General features: G+C 40.3%; 1 protein-coding gene across 2 annotated transcripts in view; it reads right to left on the reverse strand.

Moving 5' to 3' along the window:
* The window catches only part of clip2 (CAP-GLY domain containing linker protein 2), a 38,663-nt gene extending 23,825 nt beyond the window's left edge, over window positions 1-14,838 (reverse strand). For both annotated transcript variants that reach the window (XM_072374843.1, XM_072374842.1), the window contains exons 1-3: window positions 14,321-14,838; window positions 12,399-12,625; window positions 3,138-3,637 (exon numbers count right to left, since the gene is read on the reverse strand). In XM_072374843.1, coding sequence (XP_072230944.1) covers window positions 3,138-3,637; window positions 12,399-12,513 — 615 coding nt within the window. In that variant the 5' untranslated portion in view covers window positions 12,514-12,625; window positions 14,321-14,838. The remainder of the gene's footprint in view (window positions 1-3,137; window positions 3,638-12,398; window positions 12,626-14,320) is intronic.
* Between the last annotated feature and the right edge of the window lie 4,991 nt (window positions 14,839-19,829).

Consider the following 19,829-nt stretch of genomic DNA (forward strand, 5'->3'; position numbering starts at 1 on the left):
CCAGCACATCCAAGCCACCGCAGCAAGATAGATTACACTGGAGAGGCTTAGGAAATAGATGGATCCACTGATCAATGTGTCAGCAGTGGTCTCTCCTCTCTTAAGTGCTGAAAGTAATCCGGAGTGATTTACAATATTGACCAGTATGGAGGCTTCTGGAGCTCCCTGTTTCTAGCTGCACATGGTCTGATGTAACTATCCCCCGTGCCCGTCAGTAAATGGAGAGCAATGTGACCCACGGTCAATAATTCAATGTGGTGAACACTGTATAAACTAATGAGTCAATGAGAAAAAGAGCAAAACAGAGGGTAAAATCTCTCCAATGCTTGGCTTATACGTCAACTCTTTGGCCAGCTTTTCTGCAACGAGGCTAAAGGATGAAGGTGAAGCAGAGATAGAATAATGAAAAACAGAGTCTGTGGGGACCAAGAAATGTATCAAATTACACTGACTGAATCCATCTTTACTGAGGCCTCTACTGGGATGTAGTCCTCAATTAGCTTCAGCTACATAATATTTACAGAAAATCTGGCTACATATTTTAAATTGTGATTTCCTTTCGATTATAACATGTAAAGCCATGAAAAGGGTCCAATTGCTGACTTCACAGTTAAACCAATGGCCAACCAGAACGGAGTATAAGAAGACGGTTCCTGCTGTACGAAGAGACTATGGAAAAGACAAGACAACAAACTACAATAAGCTATTCTAATGGTTGATGATATGATGTAGTATTTAGCTAATGTTACTCACTAGTACATTTCAGAATTAATTTTAGAGAGTTGCTAAAATGACAACAGAACAATTGTGTCATCTGGTCTTAAACAGGATGTTCAATATCACCCAAAATGAATTTGATTTGTTTTCACATATTTTTTAAAGTCTAATTTCAAACCAAGGCTGCACAGTGGTGTGGTGGTGGTTAGCATCGTCCTCCCCCTGCATGCGTGCCGTGGGTTTTCTACAACTCCGGCTTGCTCCCACAGTCCAAAAACAAGCATGTTAGGTTAACTGGTGATTCTAAATTGGCCATGGGTGGAGTGTGAGTGTGAATGGTTGTTTCTCTCTGTGTTGGCCAGTGATGGACTTGGATCCATTCATGCTCAAATCCCACTGGATTAGGTTGCCTGAGGAGTGAGGTCTGAAATGCTGCAGTTGGACCATATTGAAAGCAGCCACCAGCTAGCTTAGCTTTTCATAAATAGAGAGAAAAAGTCAACCTCATCCTCATAAACCTGCACTAAAAAATGATGAATTAAAAGTTTGGAAAACTTATGAAATGTAAGCTTTCTATCGTGATGTCAATTTCCCTGACACACATAAACCTCACATCTGACATTTAAACATTCAACTGCAAATTTGGCTAAAGTACTGTAGATGATCTTAACATGCACTTGTATTAGAGCATCATGTGAAGTTGTAGAAATCCAAAAGAGCAACATGAGATGTAAAAACAAGAAAGTTGTCAGCGGGGTGGCAGATCATGAAGAGACAAATGAGCATAAACTGAGACTGAAACATTAATTATGCCCTTCATTGAAGGCATAAGTGCATCACAAAACCCAAAATTAGTTGAATCATTAGGATCATTTGGAGAGCTGTGGGTTGCAAAATGATCAGTGCCCCCTTTTACATCTGTTTCCCAGTGATTCAATCACAAGTAAATCTCTAAGTGCAGGTGGAAATGCTTCTGGGACAATTGGACTGCTTGGACCACATTCACAGGAGGTCTGAGATATGTGTCCAGACAGTCCATGCAAGTGATTGCTGGTGCTGTGTCTGGAAAAACATTTAAATGTATGGTGGAGTCCACGGATCCCCTGGTCTCAGTTTGTGTTCCCTTCTGCAGGGGAAGTGAACAAGCTGTGAGCACAGTTTCACAAACTAAAGCTTCAGTGAGAGGTAATGGATGCATTAAAGGTTTTACAGCAACCTTTTACTGTAAGTGTTTCAGACTTTTGTTCATACCTCTGCACAGCGACTGGTTCAGCATGACAACTGAAAAGTTGAAAAGCTTCAGTCTTGAGTTACCAGAGGTGTGCTGACACTGAGCTCTGCAGCATCATAAATCTGTGTGTTCCCTATCAAACACGATCAACCACTGACAGGTAAAGTGAAGGGCATTGTCCAGTAGCAGCCTCAACAGCAGGACAGATGTGCAGCCCAAATACTGCTTATGATTGGCTCAAAGACCACAACAAAGGCGCCTGAGGTGTTCATCTGGCCTCCGGACTCCAAAGACACCATCTGAAGGCATCTGTCTCAATCCCAATCCACAAAGACTCCAACCCACAACCAACAGGACCCAAAGTTCCCTTTACCAGACACTCCAGGATGCTTTAGATGCTTTCAGTCTGCGCCCTGACTGGTCACAGATGTATTGGCAGCATGAAGAAGACATACTCAACATTTGGCGGGTGGTTATAATGTTAGCGCTGAGGCGACGATGTTGACGACCACCGTGCAGCCAGTTAAAATGTTTGAAGCTTCTAGGGTATTGTAATGGGAGCATTTAGATCTAATATTGTACAGTAAGAAAATGCTACTGCAGAGCTTGTGCAGCAGCAGAGGTAATACATGCAAATATCTGTTTATAGATATAAGTGAGGAGGAGGAGCAGCCCTCTGTCCCTTCAGCAACATGATTTATGACTGCAGAGTAAGACATAAGGTCATGGTTGACCAATGAGGGGTTTCAGATGAGTAACAAAAAGAGTTTTTGTCCCATCGAGATGCATTGATGTGATTCCCATTTTGGTATCCAGTGGTTGACTGCTGAATGTTTCCAACATCTTTAAGAAAGAATAATCATCATTCTTCCAGCTAGTTTTGTGTTTTAAATTCTGGTAAAAATCTAATAAAAAAATGTCACAACTGTTTTTCGAGCATAGCTTTAATTAACTGAAAGAAATCGATGAAATTCAAAAAAATGTCATCCAAGGGTCACATGCCTTTAAGAATGAACATGGCGTGTGGCTTAAATTCTTTGATAGACTGCAGATGGATCCTTTCAGCACAGTGATGTACTTCTTTAATCTTTCACTCTCTTGTCTTGAGTACCTGACACTTGCAGTCAGGAACTGAATTAAATCTACAGGAAACTCTCTAACAAACCAGTTATGACACAAACTTACTCACCAAGACTCGATCTCCAACTCGAAGATCCTTTTCTCCAGCTTTTTTAACTGACCCGCTGTCTGACATGTTGGACCCAGACTCGTTTCCTGTTTTCACAGCGCTGTTGAGAAGGCCCTCTCTGAGTGGCACCACCACCCGCTGGCCAGTGGGGGCGCCACTGCCTCCCTGCAGGGTCTGATTCTGGGCTGAGTCGGTAGAGTGGCTGTCGCTCCCCTCTCCAACTGGTTGTCGAGTGAGCTTTGAGGGTCGCGTGAAAATGCCCTGGAGGGGCTGGCACTCAAAGTAGCGCACACCACCCACTGAACCATCATTCTTGCCAACCAGGTCATTCAGTATCACGCCTGCCCACTGTCCAGGGGCAAACTGGGTCTCCCCAAGGTAGGCAATTACTCCTGGTTTGACGCCGTTGACCCATACTTGTTCACCAACAGTGTAGTCCCCCAAAACATCATCTCCTTCCTCAGAGATTTTAGTTGGTGTGATGGGCTTGAGTGGGGTGCCTGGAAAATTAGACAAAATCCTTTTTTAATTATCACATAGAAGAGCAGCACCAGTTTTCTTTTTACAAAAATTAAACATGGGAACAACAGCAGCAATGTTCTTCGAGGAAATAAAAGAATGTAAAACATACATGACACAGAAGCCACCTGCTCCCTGAGATAAAAAAAACCCAAAAACCTTTAGATTTGTTTGTTAAAGTTGTAAAAATGCTGTATTCTGACATCATCCTCAATCACCATCCAACAGAATCACCTTTGCCCTGTTTAACTGTGTCATGCCTGCAGAAAGAACCGCCTGTATGGCAGCATCCAACAGAGTGCAGTTTGTGCACGATCAGGCGATACTCTAATTCCTTCTGAAAAGTGGGTCAGAGTGATGATGTGCCTGTGATTAACCCTGTGATATCGTCTGCTTGACACGTAGATGAGCTGCATCTTAGTTCGTTTTACCACAGCCACACATAAACTGAGCAGGGCGCCATTAGCGTGCGGTCTAGCGGACCGCGCCGCCAGTAAAGTGTGTTTATCTGTGTGCAGGAGCGGTCGAAGCCAGGGCGGTCTCCCCGACACCCTGAGAGACGGCCTGGGGCTTTATGGGCCCCAATTGTTGTGCTTTATGTAATTTATGCCCCAATTGCTTCCATAGGTTGTTATGAGACACTAAACCTAATGAGTGCAACTTCAAAAGCAACTAAAGTTGATGATAGAGTGTAGACGCTTTCAGGAGTCAATTCAAACTCATCATTTTGTTGCATTTTGTATCATTAAATTACACAGAGATACAAACAAAATGAGAGCACTCAGGTCCATAAAGTCCAGTCCATAAATTTGACTTTCTGAACCTTAATTTGCTTTACTTCCTGTTTCATTTCGTAGAGCCTCTCCCCTTCTGTTGCACCTCTGACACTTGCAAAACCTTATGTAAGAGCTCAGCGTTAAATCATTCATTCTAATGAAGCTTCTACATGTTCAGCGTTGAGGCCTTCGTGGTGCAAATGACCTTCCTGAGAAGATTTGTTAACAGTAATACAACAAAAAAAAATTTTTTTAAAAAGAAATGTGAACAATCGCTAATGCGCTAATTGATCGGCGAACACACGCACGTATCGACCGATGCCGATACAAGTAAAAAACGCAAATATCGGCCCAATATATCGGTCGACATCTACTTTTGAGTGCGTGATAGAGGTAGTGGTGGAAACTAGAGTGTGTTACATTTAAAAGCCACAGTAAACACGACAATAAAGTCATACTGAGTCGTTGTTCAGGCTTAAAAATATTACAAAAGTTATATTAGTTTATCCCAATTATCGCTGGTGACCTTGCCTGGAGTTTCTTGTTTTCTCTGTGTCCTGTGAAAAGCAAAAAGTAAAAAAAACCAACACCAACAGAAAAGAAACAACAATTTAATAAAACTAGAATTTTTTAGATAAAAAAGGATGGTTAATGTTGATGTAGCAGAAGCCAATATATCGAAATATTTCAGTCCCGAAGAGACATCAATGATAAACATGGACATCTTAATTTTGGAAATTAAAAGCTGTGACCAGGGAATTCTGCAGTCTGAGATTATCTATGGAGCAGATATAAACTATATCTATGCCTCAAACCTCAACAACTTTGACTTTGGTCGGCTGCAGCTTCTTCCGACAAATCTGACTGACACTGGCCCGAGTCCATCTGCCTCCGAACCCGCCTGAGAGGCTGGGTCACTTTGAAAGGAAACACAGTTCACTATCACTTAAAAACAAGGCAGTCTTAAACGTGTCTAATCATAAAGTGTTTGCTTAAGCAGGTTGAAATGTGTGATCCAGGCCAGCAGAGCCAAGTGTGGTGTTTAAAACCTGAACTAACCCATGATCTGTGTTGCTGAGGCAACAGAGCAGCGAGGGTAAAAGGATCCTCGCACAAGGAAGACTGGAAACACAGCCCTTACTTTCACTATTGTGCTTGGCCACCTCCCACCGCCATCTGAATCCCACTATTCATCAGCTCAGCACAATGACTCCTCCACAGCTTCCTCCCGCCCCCCCTCCTCCCAATTACACCCCAATCTCTTTCTGCTTTGATCACACATACGCCACCCTTTCTGTGGCTTCTGCCTATTTATGATCATTTTCCACAATAAGTATCACCTTCAGTGTCTTAGCTGGTTCTTTTGTTCTTTTGACTGGGAATGTGGGTTAGTTAGGGCTGATGCTGTGTGGAGGCAGGCTGACAGATGGAGGTGGGTGTGGGGTATTGAGCCTGAATGTTTTTTTTAACTTTTGATCAATCTCTTGCCCTCAAATGCACTGTGTTGGAGCCCAGCATCATTTTAGACATTGTTGGTGCCATGGCCTACATCTGAGGTACACACAGGCACATTCAGGACTTTCTCTGTGAACACAAAGAGGCTTTAATTAGCACTAATATCTCTTACAATTTCACACTCGTATTTGTGGTCTCCGTAAACAAATTCTGAGGCGTGAAAAGATGACCGCAGGGTTGACAATGTAATCAGCGGCACTGCCATGTTTGTGTTTTTAGATGTGTGAAACCTTTACCCTGGTAGATGTCAGTGTTTGGTTTATTAAGCTTCCTGCTGCAGGCATGTTGCATCACATGGACTCACATGCTTTAATAGAATATTTACCGGATGATGTTAAAAATGAGCCTCATTCCATAATTTGCTGTTACTTATTTGTCTGTAACTATGAACTCATAAATGCTTGCTACTGAGGTATTCTATACATCCAGATAAAAATTAAACTTATAGAAAGTGGTATTTCAGTTGTGGTAAATAATATGTCCTATTGGAAATAGCTGAGCTTCTGATTGTTAAGCAGTTGGGGAAAAAAAGTCTGACGAGTTCACAAAAGCAACAGCCTCCAAGCACTGCCAAAATATTTCTGTTGCAAATCAGGCTTCCAATGTCTCAGCAGACTCTGCACCACGAGAGGTGGCTTAGCTTCGTTACTATTTTCACATCAAAAGCAATTTGACAAAAGCTTTCTTGATTCACTCCTTGGCAACAGTTTCCACAGCACAGCAGACTGAAACAGTTCTTTAAATTTAGTCATTATCTCTGTCAACATCCGACATAGCGGCCTCTCTCACAGTCGCCCAAGCTAAAACCAACAAACATGAAGGCAGCTCAGTGTGAGGACGATCTGGTACAGGAAACCGATCCCTACATGTAATCCTGTACCGTATTGCTGAGATAAGATATAATGAAAAAATAAGGAATCTTCCTCATTAAACACTTAGGCTAGCCAGCTAAGCAGCAACCTGAGGAACAAGCAAATTTCCATCAAAAAACGGATGATTTACTGTAACTGTTTGTATAACACCAAAGTGCTCCCCAACTTGTTCTCAGACGTGTTACAAGACTTCTGAGGAACTGCCCTGAGAACTTTAGTGTGGAACATGAGAAAATATATAACAAAAATATCTGCATCAGATGCTTCAAAACTTCTGCTGGTATGAAGTCCAGACAAAGCCGGTGTTTATTCATTTATTTGTTCATTATCTATGCCTGCTTTGTCTAATTCAGGATCATGTGGGGGCTGGAGCCTATGCCTGCTATAACTGGGGGAGAAGCAGGGCACACCCAGGACAGGCCATTTTAGGGCCATGTGCACTCACACGTGCACTTACTCCTCCTGTCCTCCTGTCAATTAAGAATCCCAGATTACCCTCATGTGTGTTTTCTGGACTGTGGGATAACGGCAAAAATACCTCCAATATGATTTCCAAGGCTCTGTCGATTGTAAAAGAGCTTTAAAGTCTCACGTTTTGAGCGTGACAGTCACGCTTTTGGGTCTTTTGTCATACATTGTATTTCTCACGCTGAAAAAAAATTATAATATAAACTTCTCTGGCGCGCCGCTATCGCTATGGAAACGGCAGGAAACAAGCACGTCTCCCATGAGTCTAAGCAGAGCAGTTATTAATAACAACAACACTAATAATACTCTTAATGAAAGACCCCCGTTCCTGCGACCCGTCCAACCGAGCCACCCAACGGCGGGGGGAGGGGAGAGATGTCACTCTTGCCTGCATTCAAAACTTGAGAGAGCTCTGTAACGTAAAACTTCCAGGTCCTGTTGACTGTAATAATGTTAGCGACATACTGTATGAATAATTTCCATCTGATATTAACATTTAGTTGACGAGGACTGCAAGAGTGAGGCAGAGTTAGATATATAGAGTCATATATTGTACTATATTTGAACTATATACCTGGACGAGAATCGATAAGACAACCGACAAGGAACCGAACCGATAAGTGGTATCGATAATGGAACGAATCGGTAAGCGATATCGATAATGGAACCGAATCGATAAGTGATATCGATAATGGAACCGAATAAATAAGTGATATCGATAATGGAACCGATTCGATAAGCGATATCGATAATGGAACCGGAATAGCTAATTTCTTAACAATTCCCATCCCTAGTGCAGAGCAAATAAGATATAGTGGAAAGTGTTGTCAGAAGGTATCAATAGACATAAGTGGACAGAGCTGGAAAGAAAACCTTGAAGAAGACCAGCTGCTTTTACCATACATGTGAAAAAGAATGGAGAGAATTCTGTTCAGCTGGCTATGCTGTGATTACTTTGTCAAGCTCTCAAAGTGGTTGCTAAAATAAGTTCAATGTTCACTGTGTCAGAGCTCCTTGATGCACATCAGCTCTTCTCAAAAGCAAAATACTCCTCAGACTAGCATAAAAGCTTTTATGCAAAATTCAGGAAGCTTTTTCATATTTCGCCTTTTTCATCAATCTTTTCTAATGCGGAACTTCAGAAGGAATACTGTGCACAAGTCTGGAGCCACCTCCCTCTCAATTCTTTATATTTTGCTTCCAAACAGGCAAACTTTCTCTTAATCTTTTGAAGTGGTCTCGGCCAGTAATTTTCCAGGCGGTTTTCCTAGTTTTCTTTGAGCACTGACATCTTTCTTTTTACTCATTTTCCGTCCACTCTTTAGACTCAACCATTGTCAGAGAATTCTTTTTTTATTTTTTTTTATTTGATAAGCCACTTAACACTGACTTGTGAATTATTCAAGCATGAAAAAGGCACATAACTCAAGGCATGACCCAGTGTTGTTTCTGCAAATAACAGGCAACTTAGCAAAGAACCAATTTTTCAAGATATCTGCAATTCCCTCCGCACATGAATTGTGGATGTGTGTTATGAAAAATTATTCATGAACAGTCTAATTAGTTTGAGTCTAAACACATTTTCAAATGAGACAATCATTTGAGATGTATTAGATGTCAAACTGATAGTCTGTGTGAAAGATATTCCCCAAAAACACAGTGAACATTATGACATAGAGTTTATAGGTTAAAAGGACAATAAGATACAACAACACCAAATCCATCATTAGTGCATATTTTCTTTTGAAACCAAAACATATGGGAGAAAACTTATGAGTTTTGCAGATATCAAGCTGTTTAAAACCAGAGGCTGTTTGGATTTAGATGAGTGCTGGTGGCATGCAAATAGCTACCTACACCACCAGCTGACAACCACTGGGCAACAGGATTCAGGCCTGCGTGGAACATTAAGGGATTAGCTTTTTGAGCTCTTAATGGACACGTTCAGGGTGATTTCATACACTTTGAACTCTTGTACCTTCCACACAGAGAGAAAACAAAATGACCCTCTGGCCAAAACAAAAACTTGCACTGACAAACGGAAAACATGGTTATCTATTCTGTTTCTAAAGGCTTTTAAGTGGCTCTAACAGACCAAGAAAGGAATGTGGTTATCGTGCTCCGAGCGCTCACATATTTACAGGCTGTTCAAAATGAACCTAAACGTGTTCATCTGTTGGAGTCATGATAGAGCTCTTAATTTGTCGTCATTTTTGTCATCTCCAGAGGGCAGAAGCAGCTGTGACCCGCTTCAACTTTAAACAAGTACACACTGGAACAGGATGGAAGCAATTTTACCAGCCAAACTTGTGAAGCTGTAAGTTCCTTTCCCTCATAAATTCCACAATCAGCATGAACCCTGACACACTTGTAGCTGCCTCTGACAAAAAAAGAAAAAAAAAGCCTCCTATACACACTGATGCTAGTGAGAACCAAGCGTACAATCAGCCAAAGAAGGCTGGTAAGTCTTCTGTTCTGCTCATTTCAGCTGGGGCTGTAATTTAGCACAAACAATGCTGACATGTGTGTGTGTGTGTAGCGGGTGAGAACGGGGCTGTCGTGGGCTAAAACTTGAGAGGATAAACAGTGTGGTTGCATTTAAGGTTGAGAACAGCTGTGATTACTTTGTGCCGACAGGGGTAGTAATTTTAAGTCAGCGTGAGCAGACAACTTATTCAGTAGCTGCGTTTGTCAAATTTGTGTAGAACCAAATCAGTTGTGCACAAAACACAAAATAAATTATACCGTTAGTCTTGTGCAAGTTCCCACTTCACAAAGATTAAAGTGAACTGGTTGATGTGTAAGTCTGACCAGAACAGGACTTTTAAAAAGCATGTAAACATGGCAGTTTGGCTGAAATTGGCCAAATCGAGTTTCCTAAAACTGGACTAACGCACCCAGATATTCCGTTCTGGGGAACTAAATCAGCCTCCACGTATGCGCTCAACCAGACATACCTCTGCACACGAGTCCAAAGTTCCATCTTTTTATTCAGTGAAAACAGCAAAAATGGAAAAACAGCAAGTTTTAAATGCTCTCATTCACACACTTTGTCTTTCTTTTGTCAGATGGCAAAATGCGTTAGAAAATGTCTATGAAAAACAGCCCATTAAGACTACATGCTAAGACAGTATAATTCCATTGCCATGCATCTATACTGGGACATGGACGATGGTCCATTCAAATATCCAAGTCCAGCTGGAAAACGGGCGCCGGAGCCATCTGAGCAGTCCCATTTTTACAGGCTATGTGTTCTCCTTTTCAACCAATTTGTTCCTGCCAGCCCAAAACACAAGGCAGTCTCAAATAAGACAAAAACCTGAAACAAAATGACACGTCTAACTCGCACTTTAAACAGATTGCATTTACACCAGAGAGCTCTCTGACTGACGGTTGAATGCTGTTCCTCATTTGTAAGTGGTTTTGGTTTGAAGCTTCGGGCTAAATGACAAAATGTAAACTTCTATGTACACTAGAAGAGATATCGGCGTCATCAGTTTTCTAGCAAATTCTTCATTTGTTTAAAGCTGCGTTGAGTGCATTAACAGCATTTGGAAACGTAGCTGCAGGAAACACAACACCAATTTGCTATAATCTTCGCTGACTGGCCAAAAATGTTAGCTGTATATGTACACAACCGAAAGTAACATTTATTTATATTTATTATTTCCCTTTTAATCATCCTTTATCTGTTTTTGGGCTTCATCCCTGCCTGTTGTAAATATCCAATTATGTAGAAGCTAATGATGATCTCCTGCAACTCTGAACTGGAAAAACCAGGCCTGAAAAATGAATGAATAAACAAATAAATGATGATCTATCTATCACTTCTCCATCAAGGCAGTCATAGGCCTGGTCTGGAGCCAGAGAACCAACTCTCATCCAGCAAAACTTTGTCTCCAAAGCAGCACCAACACTTTGTTTATCTGAAATGAAAAACTGAGGATACATAGCCAGTTTCTTTTAAAAACCCAAAGAAAGCCATTCCGGTCCCTCCGCAATCTTGTTCTTTTGTTCAATTCTCAGGCAGATCAGAAGAGCAGAAGACGAAAAACAAAACTTTCTACATGAATGCATAGCTACAGTGTAAAACCAACAACCGCCTAACACTATGTAGTACATAGGACTGGATTCACAGATGCTGTTTGCAACAATGATAATAAATGCCTTCCATAAAACCGATGCAAATAGCATTTGCAAATGTTGCTCTACATTGTGTATTTGGATGCATTAACCACTATTGATTGCTGCTTGAAATTATATCAAACAGTAGGGGAAGTAGGATTAATAAATAATGTGTCCACAGAGAAGACAAACAGTCTGTTTGCGATGTCAACAGACGTTCATCATAAAGAATAAGAAGAACAGGGAGCTTCAAAAACCAAACAGGTGTTAGACATCACACTCTGACATGTGTCTGTGATGGCTCTGATGCTTCTAGTAAAGTAAATGCATCTTGAACAAACTTCAAACCAGTACGAACACAAGCCCAGAACTATGGTACCTGTGTCATAGCAGCTATTCTGGATATAACAGAGCGTGTTCTCTACAAATAACTGTTGTAGAGGCAGAAGAGAGTCAGTGAAACTGTTGAGAATGAAAAAAGTAGAGTTGTGATCATAAAACAACAACTATACTGAAGTAAAAGACATCAGAACGCAAAGACTGGCAGAGGGAACAGCAGAGTCGGGTTGAAGATCTCACCGGGATCCCTTTGACATTTCTCTGAGTCATCCCATGACTTGTTCAAACAAAAGAATAGCGCAGCATTTCTAAAACAATCCCAACACAAGAGATGAAGCCTGTAAAAGTCTTCCAATATACATCATGATCTATAGATATCACCTATCCACATAACCATGATCACCAGTCCAAACTGCTGATAGTCAACAAGAAGGAAGTTGCTTTGGAAAACACTGGAAGATGAGGTTAAGGACAAGACTTTTCAGAGGCAAACATGTTTATTGGAATCAGAGATCCCACTTTGAAAACCATGAGCGTTTAATGTAATGCAGCTGTGCACCACTGACTCCTGAAGACAAATAAACCGTCTCAGCCACTTCCGCTGATGAGAACAAATAACCAAGGGTCAGAAGAAGGAAGTGACTTACAGTCTTTAGGGGCAATGGGGCTGGATGTTCCACCCGCTGAGGTCCTTCCCACTGGGCTGGAATGCTTGGGCCCGCGGCCAGGGATTTTCAGTCCGCTGGACTTGAGCATATTCATTCTACAGTAGCAGGGAGACAGCCAGGACCTGAGAGCTCCTCCCTGGGTGATGAAGGCTTGTGGATCGGGAACTAGATGAGGGAACGCAGGCTGTTGCTCTCCATGTTTAGCTCTAGGAATGGGAAAAGAAGGCATAGGGTAGTAACAATTAACAGCAGAGAAGGTAAAGGAACAGACTGAGGGATCCACCTCCTGTGTGTCACCATTACTCTGAGTCTGTCGAGCAAATGACAAATTAGCACTTCATCACAACACCTGTGCAATCTCATTCAATCCAAGGCCCCCCACAGATTTTAATTTCAGAAAGATGTTGTTTCCACTTAATGAATATAACCGAGGTCATGGTGAATGGTGGCTTTGTGCTAGTACACGTAATATTACAATGTTCTCCTAAAATTTAAATGGAGATTAAAAAACAATCAGAAATGATGACCTGATGCTTGTTAGAACAGAGTTAAGCGGAACAATGCATTTTCTAAAAGAGTTTCAAACAACTGTGTCATCCAGGCCCGATATTTATTTTCATTATTGAGAGATAATTAGTAAGAGAGAAACAGTATTTCCATTCTCCCGTATGTTTCTGAATCTAGAAGCTCATCGTGTGATAGTGTATCCATATTGTAGGATTTGCTCAGTGGTTTCCTAAAAGATAGGCTTAGGGTAACATTATGGGATGGGGCACCAGCTGGAGATACATTTGAGGGTTTTGACTATTCTTTTTATAGTTTCTTTGACTTTTTGTGAAAATGGGATGTGTCTATTAATCCAGCGATGTAGACTAGAAGCTCAGTTTTTGGTAGAAAAACTCAAACAACTCGTACCCATACTGGCCCATAAGTAAAATGAAATGTCTGGTGTCCTGACGTCATGCTTGTGCAGCTTCCCTCCACATGCCTGGTTCTCCTACAGGGCTTAGCTGACATTTAACCACATGAAGTTTGTACGAGTGATGGACGGGAGACCTATTGGTCACGGAAGCAGACAAAGCACCCAAAAAACAGTGAATCATGTGGTCATTTTCTGGGTAGGAATATGTTCATAAGCAGAAACAACCATTCTATAGCTGAAGTATTATTTTAGGTTAGTTATTACCACTGTTGAGCCAATCTGCACAATACAAAGTCTTGTTACTTTAAGGCTACTATTATTTCTATCATTACATGTGTTGCTGTGAACTTACTATAAGCAATAACATATGACTGTTTCAAATATTATTTCATAGTCAACTTATCCATCTTAGCAACGTCATAGTATGACTGAAAGCCAATATAGGCCACTGCCCAAGTGGAGCATGGCCTACAAATCAGTGCTTATTAAGAAGATATTATGCTGTTACAGATAGCAACACACATCTGGCTGAGGCTTTTAAATACAACATTTGGCGTAAGGAATGAAAGGAAGTAGATATCGGACATCAAGAATAATTTTCCTTTTTATTGAAACCCATGTAGAAAATGAAAGAAAAAGTCATCTTCAGAGCAATCAATAAAACTCAAACCTGTCGAAAATGATGAGTCTCAGACAAAAAAAAAAAAAAAAAACAGGCCCCTGTGTGTCGATAGCTATGATTTTTTCTGCATAAAGGCCTGCATTTATGTAGCGACCGACACCCGATTTCAATGAGAACAGGATGGATGCGTTGGGATGATTATGCGCACCTCAACAAAAATGTAACACAACGCCAGTTTGATCTATTGTTGTAGCTACTGCGGCAACGTGGTCTAGACTGTCCTTCACTTCCATCCTAAGACGTCCAACCCGGGGGAAAAAAAGCCCCAAAAGCACACACATGCGGGAAAATACTCACCTTCCTGTGTGAAAATACCGCGTCCAAAAAGGGTGTCCGACAAGCGGCCAACTTTCAGGTCCTTGCCAGGGAAAAGGGGGATTAGTGGATGCCACTCCCTGGGATGCAAATATGGATGCTGAGCAGAAACTGAAAGGGAGAGTCAGCGTGGATCAGCGGATGATGACAACAACAGCACAGAGTCAGCAACGGACCGGTGTTGGCTTAGCATTTAGCCTGCCGGTTAATTTCTCAGGATGTTAGCTGAAGCGGCTACCAAAGAAGAGCGAAGATTACTGATGTGTATGGTTGCCCAAAATGCCGAACACTGGCACACAAGTCCGAACGGTACGGTGTACGGAACGAGACGCAGCATCAGCAACACTGGTTTAGAGTTAACAAGTTTCTGTTCTCTTGCTAATGAATCAAGTCTCAGTAGAAACTCCTTTTTTTTGTTTCTTCCAGTCTTTTCCTGCTGTGGTCTGTTTCCACAGTGTTCAGCTAGCTCAGCCTCCGTCTGAGTCAACCCACCGGCGAGACTGAACAAAGGGGCTGGGAAGCAGAGCCTCCTGGGGGGAAGATGAGGGGTAGACTACAGTCTGGCTCATCTCCCTCGCGTTCTCCGTTTGGAGTGGGGTTATGAGTTAACATATATCACTTAAATAATGACTCAATACTTATTTGAGTCATGGGTGCTACCTTTTTGTTTAAATAAATAATAATAAAAAGACATTAACACACTAATATATCACATTCCATGTGGTCTTTTTCCGCCACCGCCTTTCTCATGCTTAAAAGTAGTAGCCTACTAACACAAATTTAATCTATATGGACGTCGACCAGCAAGTAAGAAAACGATAAATAGTCAAAATACTTTTAAAAATTTGTATTTGAAACCTAACACCGGCCGTCAGGCTGTGTAGACTGGTCACTGTTCAACGGTCATGTGTATAGGAATAATAGAACCAATCTAACATTTTGCTCCCGACGGTCACGGTTTGCACGTGAACTCAAAGAAACTTGACAGTAATAACTCTCACGATTTCACATTTCTTGGGGGCGGAGCCAACGTCGTTTTATATGAATTGCATTTTAGTTTCCGGTTGGATTAAATGCGTCCTGATTGGTTGGTGGGTACAGAATGAGACTTTGAAAACACAGTGATTGGTCAGTTTTGCTACACATGGACGTGCCCGGTTTGACAGCTCTACCGCGAAACAGAGACCTCTGCTGCCGAATTTAATTCACAAAACGGTCCTGTCCAGCATCGTCACAGAAGTACACCGGCCTTCTCTGTGACTATATGTAATATGAATAAATTCAAATAAGAGCTTTTCCATTGGCTTTCATGTCGTGATTGGTTAAGCAGATGTTTCAACAACTGTTGCTTTTTAATTTTAAAGGAATATTCCACTCAAAATTGTGAAGAAAAAGTCACCTACATTTGATTGAATGTTAATTATCATTATTAAATAAATACCTATGGAACTAATCGATGTTAGAATGTAAAAAGTTAACAAAAAAACAAACAAAATGATAATATTTCAGAAGGAAATTTGTGCAATCTAATGCAACATTATTGTCCTCTATGACATGTTTGGGGGGGATTAACCATTGTATTACACCCACTACGTTGTAATGCAGTGAGAGGTTTCTATCTATGTAGTTCAACTTTTAATTCCATTATATAGATAGATAAAAAGATACAACAAAATATATTACATGTTATATACAGGCAAGGATATGTGTAAATGATGAGTGTGGATGTATTCCACACCTGATAGTAACTAGTGCAATTAGCTTTGAATTGGCCTCCAAAGTTGTCTTCCACAGTCCCATTGAGTGTCTTAAATAAGGCTCTTTTATTTTATACAGCTTCTTTACTGCTTTTTTTGTTTGTTTGTTTTTGTAATGTTCTTTATGATATTGTGAAGCTTCTCACAAAACATAACCTGGGTACTTGCAGACTGGTCATGCCCATATACAGTACGTTATGAAGCACCCAGAACCCTCAGATCATCTGGAACAGGTTTACTCAGTGTGCCCAAAGAGTGTGCCCAAACCAAACAAGGCGAAGCAGCCTTTACTTTCTATGCTTCCTGCCTGTGGAACAAACTTCCAGAATATCTGAGGTCGACTGAAACTGTCAACTCATTTAAAATCAGGCTTAAAACATTACTATTTACTGCAGCTTACCAGTGAACCAGATATGGTAGGATAATCTGTAGCTATTGTTTTTATATTTGTCTGCTGTTGCTTTTGCTTCACGTTTGTTTTTAAATGCATTTTCTGCACTGTTTTTCTTGCCTTTAGCTTTTGTTTTTAATGATCTATTGTTTATTTAACGTATTTCTCTTGTAAAGCACATTGAATTGCCTTGTGTATGAATGGTGCTATATAAATAAAATTGCTGTGCCTTGCCTTGCCTTACTACGTGATACTCCCTGCTTTACTATAGCTTTGTTGATAACAGTTTTAGTGTTGTTATCCAGACAAAAAACTCTTTGCTTTGGCAGTTTACAATAGCGGTGACGAAAAGAGGCTGAAACAAGATGTAAATAATTACAGAATAAGCAGTGATTCTGCAACCACATGGAAAATCATCAAAAAGACAAATGATTTCAGAATGCTTTGCAAAAATTAAGATAAAAGGTTAGTGGTGTGCAGTGCAGTTCTTCCTAATGGCCACCAGAGGTCACTACGGGTCTGAGAAAATAAAGCAAATTCAAACATTTTGCATTACAGCTGATTGCTTTACAGACTATTATCCCCTTCATGCTTCCAGAAAGCATTGGTTTTCTATTCCACAACCATCAAAGACCACAACAGGACTCAGTGCTGTAATGCTACCTTAATAATTCAATGATTAAACAAAAGTAAACTGTATTTTTCATGAAATAATAAAATGTCTTACTGTAGACATCTTACTATTTTTTTCTGTGTTCTATTATGAATAAAATATTGGTTTATGAGAAACACCATCAGACAACAAGTGACTTTTGACTCAACACACTCCGTGTTCACAAACTGTGACCAGCTCAGTTTTGCTGTCAGGCTGCATAATTGATAAGCGTGAAAGGTAAGTTCATAAATGTAAAAACTATCTATGACTGTGCAGATGGAATATAATTAAACAGTATAACATAAAAAAAAATGTTAGCATGTTAGTATACGACTGGCTCATTTACTCTTGTTCTCTTTCAACAGGTCAAACATCTCAAATAAGAGCCTCAACAAGACAATTTATCTCAATCTCTATTTATCTGAGTCACAAAACTTCCTCCCCTAACATTTTCTTTATATTTTACAGTCCAAAAATTACCTACACATCCATTTTGCCAACTCTGGGTCGCAGGATGTGGGAGCCTATCCCATCCCAGGGTACAAAAAACAAACCTGCACATTTGCTCCTACAGTCAGTTTAGAATCATCAACTGACCAAAGAAAACAGAGGAGCACATGCTTTGCTATGGGTAGAGGCATTTTCTGCATTCTTTACATTAAAGACGGAGAACTGAATCTAAAATCAGTGTGCATCATATATAAAGTTGGGAGCCATCCTTTAGCCCTGTGTGATGGTATTTTAACAATATGACCAAAAGATTGTGGAAGCTCCTGCAAAAGTAAGATATATGAAGCACAGAAGATTTCTATAGCAGCAAGGCAGCTCTGTTACAAAATGAAATGTACTGTCCACATATTTCTGTCTGTGTCATGCAATTTCTGCCTGTTGTAGAGCCAAACAATAAAAGTTTGACACTGTTTACTTTTTATTAATTCACAGTTTATGACCACCAGCCAGCAGCAACACTATAACAAAGGGTCATAGGCTGACCTGAGCAGACTCATTAATATGCAGTGTGTCCAGAGAATGCCTCTCTGTGGTTTATAATAATGGCTTAGTGTTTCAGAGTGTGTGGACATTGCCCTCTCAGTCTGCTGGGTAGGGGAAGTGACTGGATTACACCCTAATCCCATTATGATGCTGCTGCCATGTGGGGGCCGGGTGGAAGGATTAGAAGCCGAAAATTCAAGTTACAGGACAGGATCAGCAGCAAATGAGTGACTGTACTAAGTCAGACAAATACACACTCTGATGATAAGTGTGAACAGTTTAGATGACACTGTCCAACAAAGGAGGGCAAGTCGTAGTCTGTCATTTGGGGATATGATGACATGGTATGTATCATTTGCTTTTATTTCTTATTTCTCTTTGTACACCAGTATCGGCAGCCAGCAACATTTAAGAAATGGTGAAATACATAAGGCTGCCAAGTCTGGTGTCAGCTTAATTGAGCAGTAAATTCATATTTTATTACAGCAGGCTGAAAACAGTTTGGTATGGAGTGTCTAAGGTGCCCAGAAAAAATGTTTTAGACATACAAAACTGAATTACAGCTGAGAAAAGCCACTGCAGATCTATGAGATAAACTTTTATCTGAATCAAAGTAAAAAAGGAAACAAATAACTCCTATACTTTCATCTTAAATGATTAAGTGGTATTTGAAAGGATGTATTATCAGTGGAAATTTGTGTTATTGTTGTTAGCATTTTTCATCTCACATTTTCTTTCCTGCTCTGATATTTGTAGCTTATATTCCCCAATATGTTTAACTGATACAGCTTTTACTGAACAGAATGAACAGGCGTGAGTGAGTCAATGAAGCAATATCCCTGTAAGTGTTGTTGAGCAATGAAAAGAAAAAAAAAAAGTTTTATAAACATAGTCCATTAAACATTTAATGAGTGATTATAAGCTATGTAAATCAAATCTGTAATAAATCACTGTGGCATGCTCACAACCCTGTGATCAAACATCCCAATAGCACACGATTCCAACTTACATTTAGTTAAATCTTCTTAGTTTTCAAGATACAAACAAGTTTACAAACACTCAAACGCTGAATGTAAAAACATGAGTTTGCAATCGGAGGAAGTTCTGAATAATATTGGAAAAGCACCAGTGGTTATGAATTTGGCACAAATTTAACAGCTTAGCTCTGCTATTTGAAAGTCTTATGGGTCAGAGAAGAAACATTACATAGTTTACTGACATAGTAATTTACTGACATAGTAAATGAAAAAAATATCTAATTAACACGCTGCATATGTAAGGTGTACTATAGCAAAATAACTTAACAGTAACAAAACAATTGATATTTTAGAATTGCATTTCCTCATTTCTATTTCAACCTATTGCATTATATTTGTCACTGATTACAATGAAATTCTAAAAATGCTATGAAGTCAACTGCAAAGTTATCTGTAATGCATTTTTCCCCCCATGAAATGAAAAAAATAACTGATTTGAAGAATTTAAGGTTTTCCTCTCATAAAGAAAACTAATATCCTAAAAATGTCATTCCCTCACAGTGGGCCACTGAACGTTTTGTTTTTGGGCCAAGTTTTTTCCAATGACATACCAAAGGTCTATTTTGGAGAAATGACAGATGAGAGAATGATTAACCTGGCTACCAACGGGGATGTGTGTCACAGGGATGTGTTGTCGGTGTGTAAACAGGACAGTAGG

Source organism: Leuresthes tenuis, unplaced genomic scaffold (assembly GCF_036924035.1).
Source record: "Leuresthes tenuis unplaced genomic scaffold, fLeuTen1.0.hap1 SCAF_21, whole genome shotgun sequence".
NCBI lineage: Eukaryota > Metazoa > Chordata > Actinopteri > Atheriniformes > Atherinopsidae > Leuresthes > Leuresthes tenuis.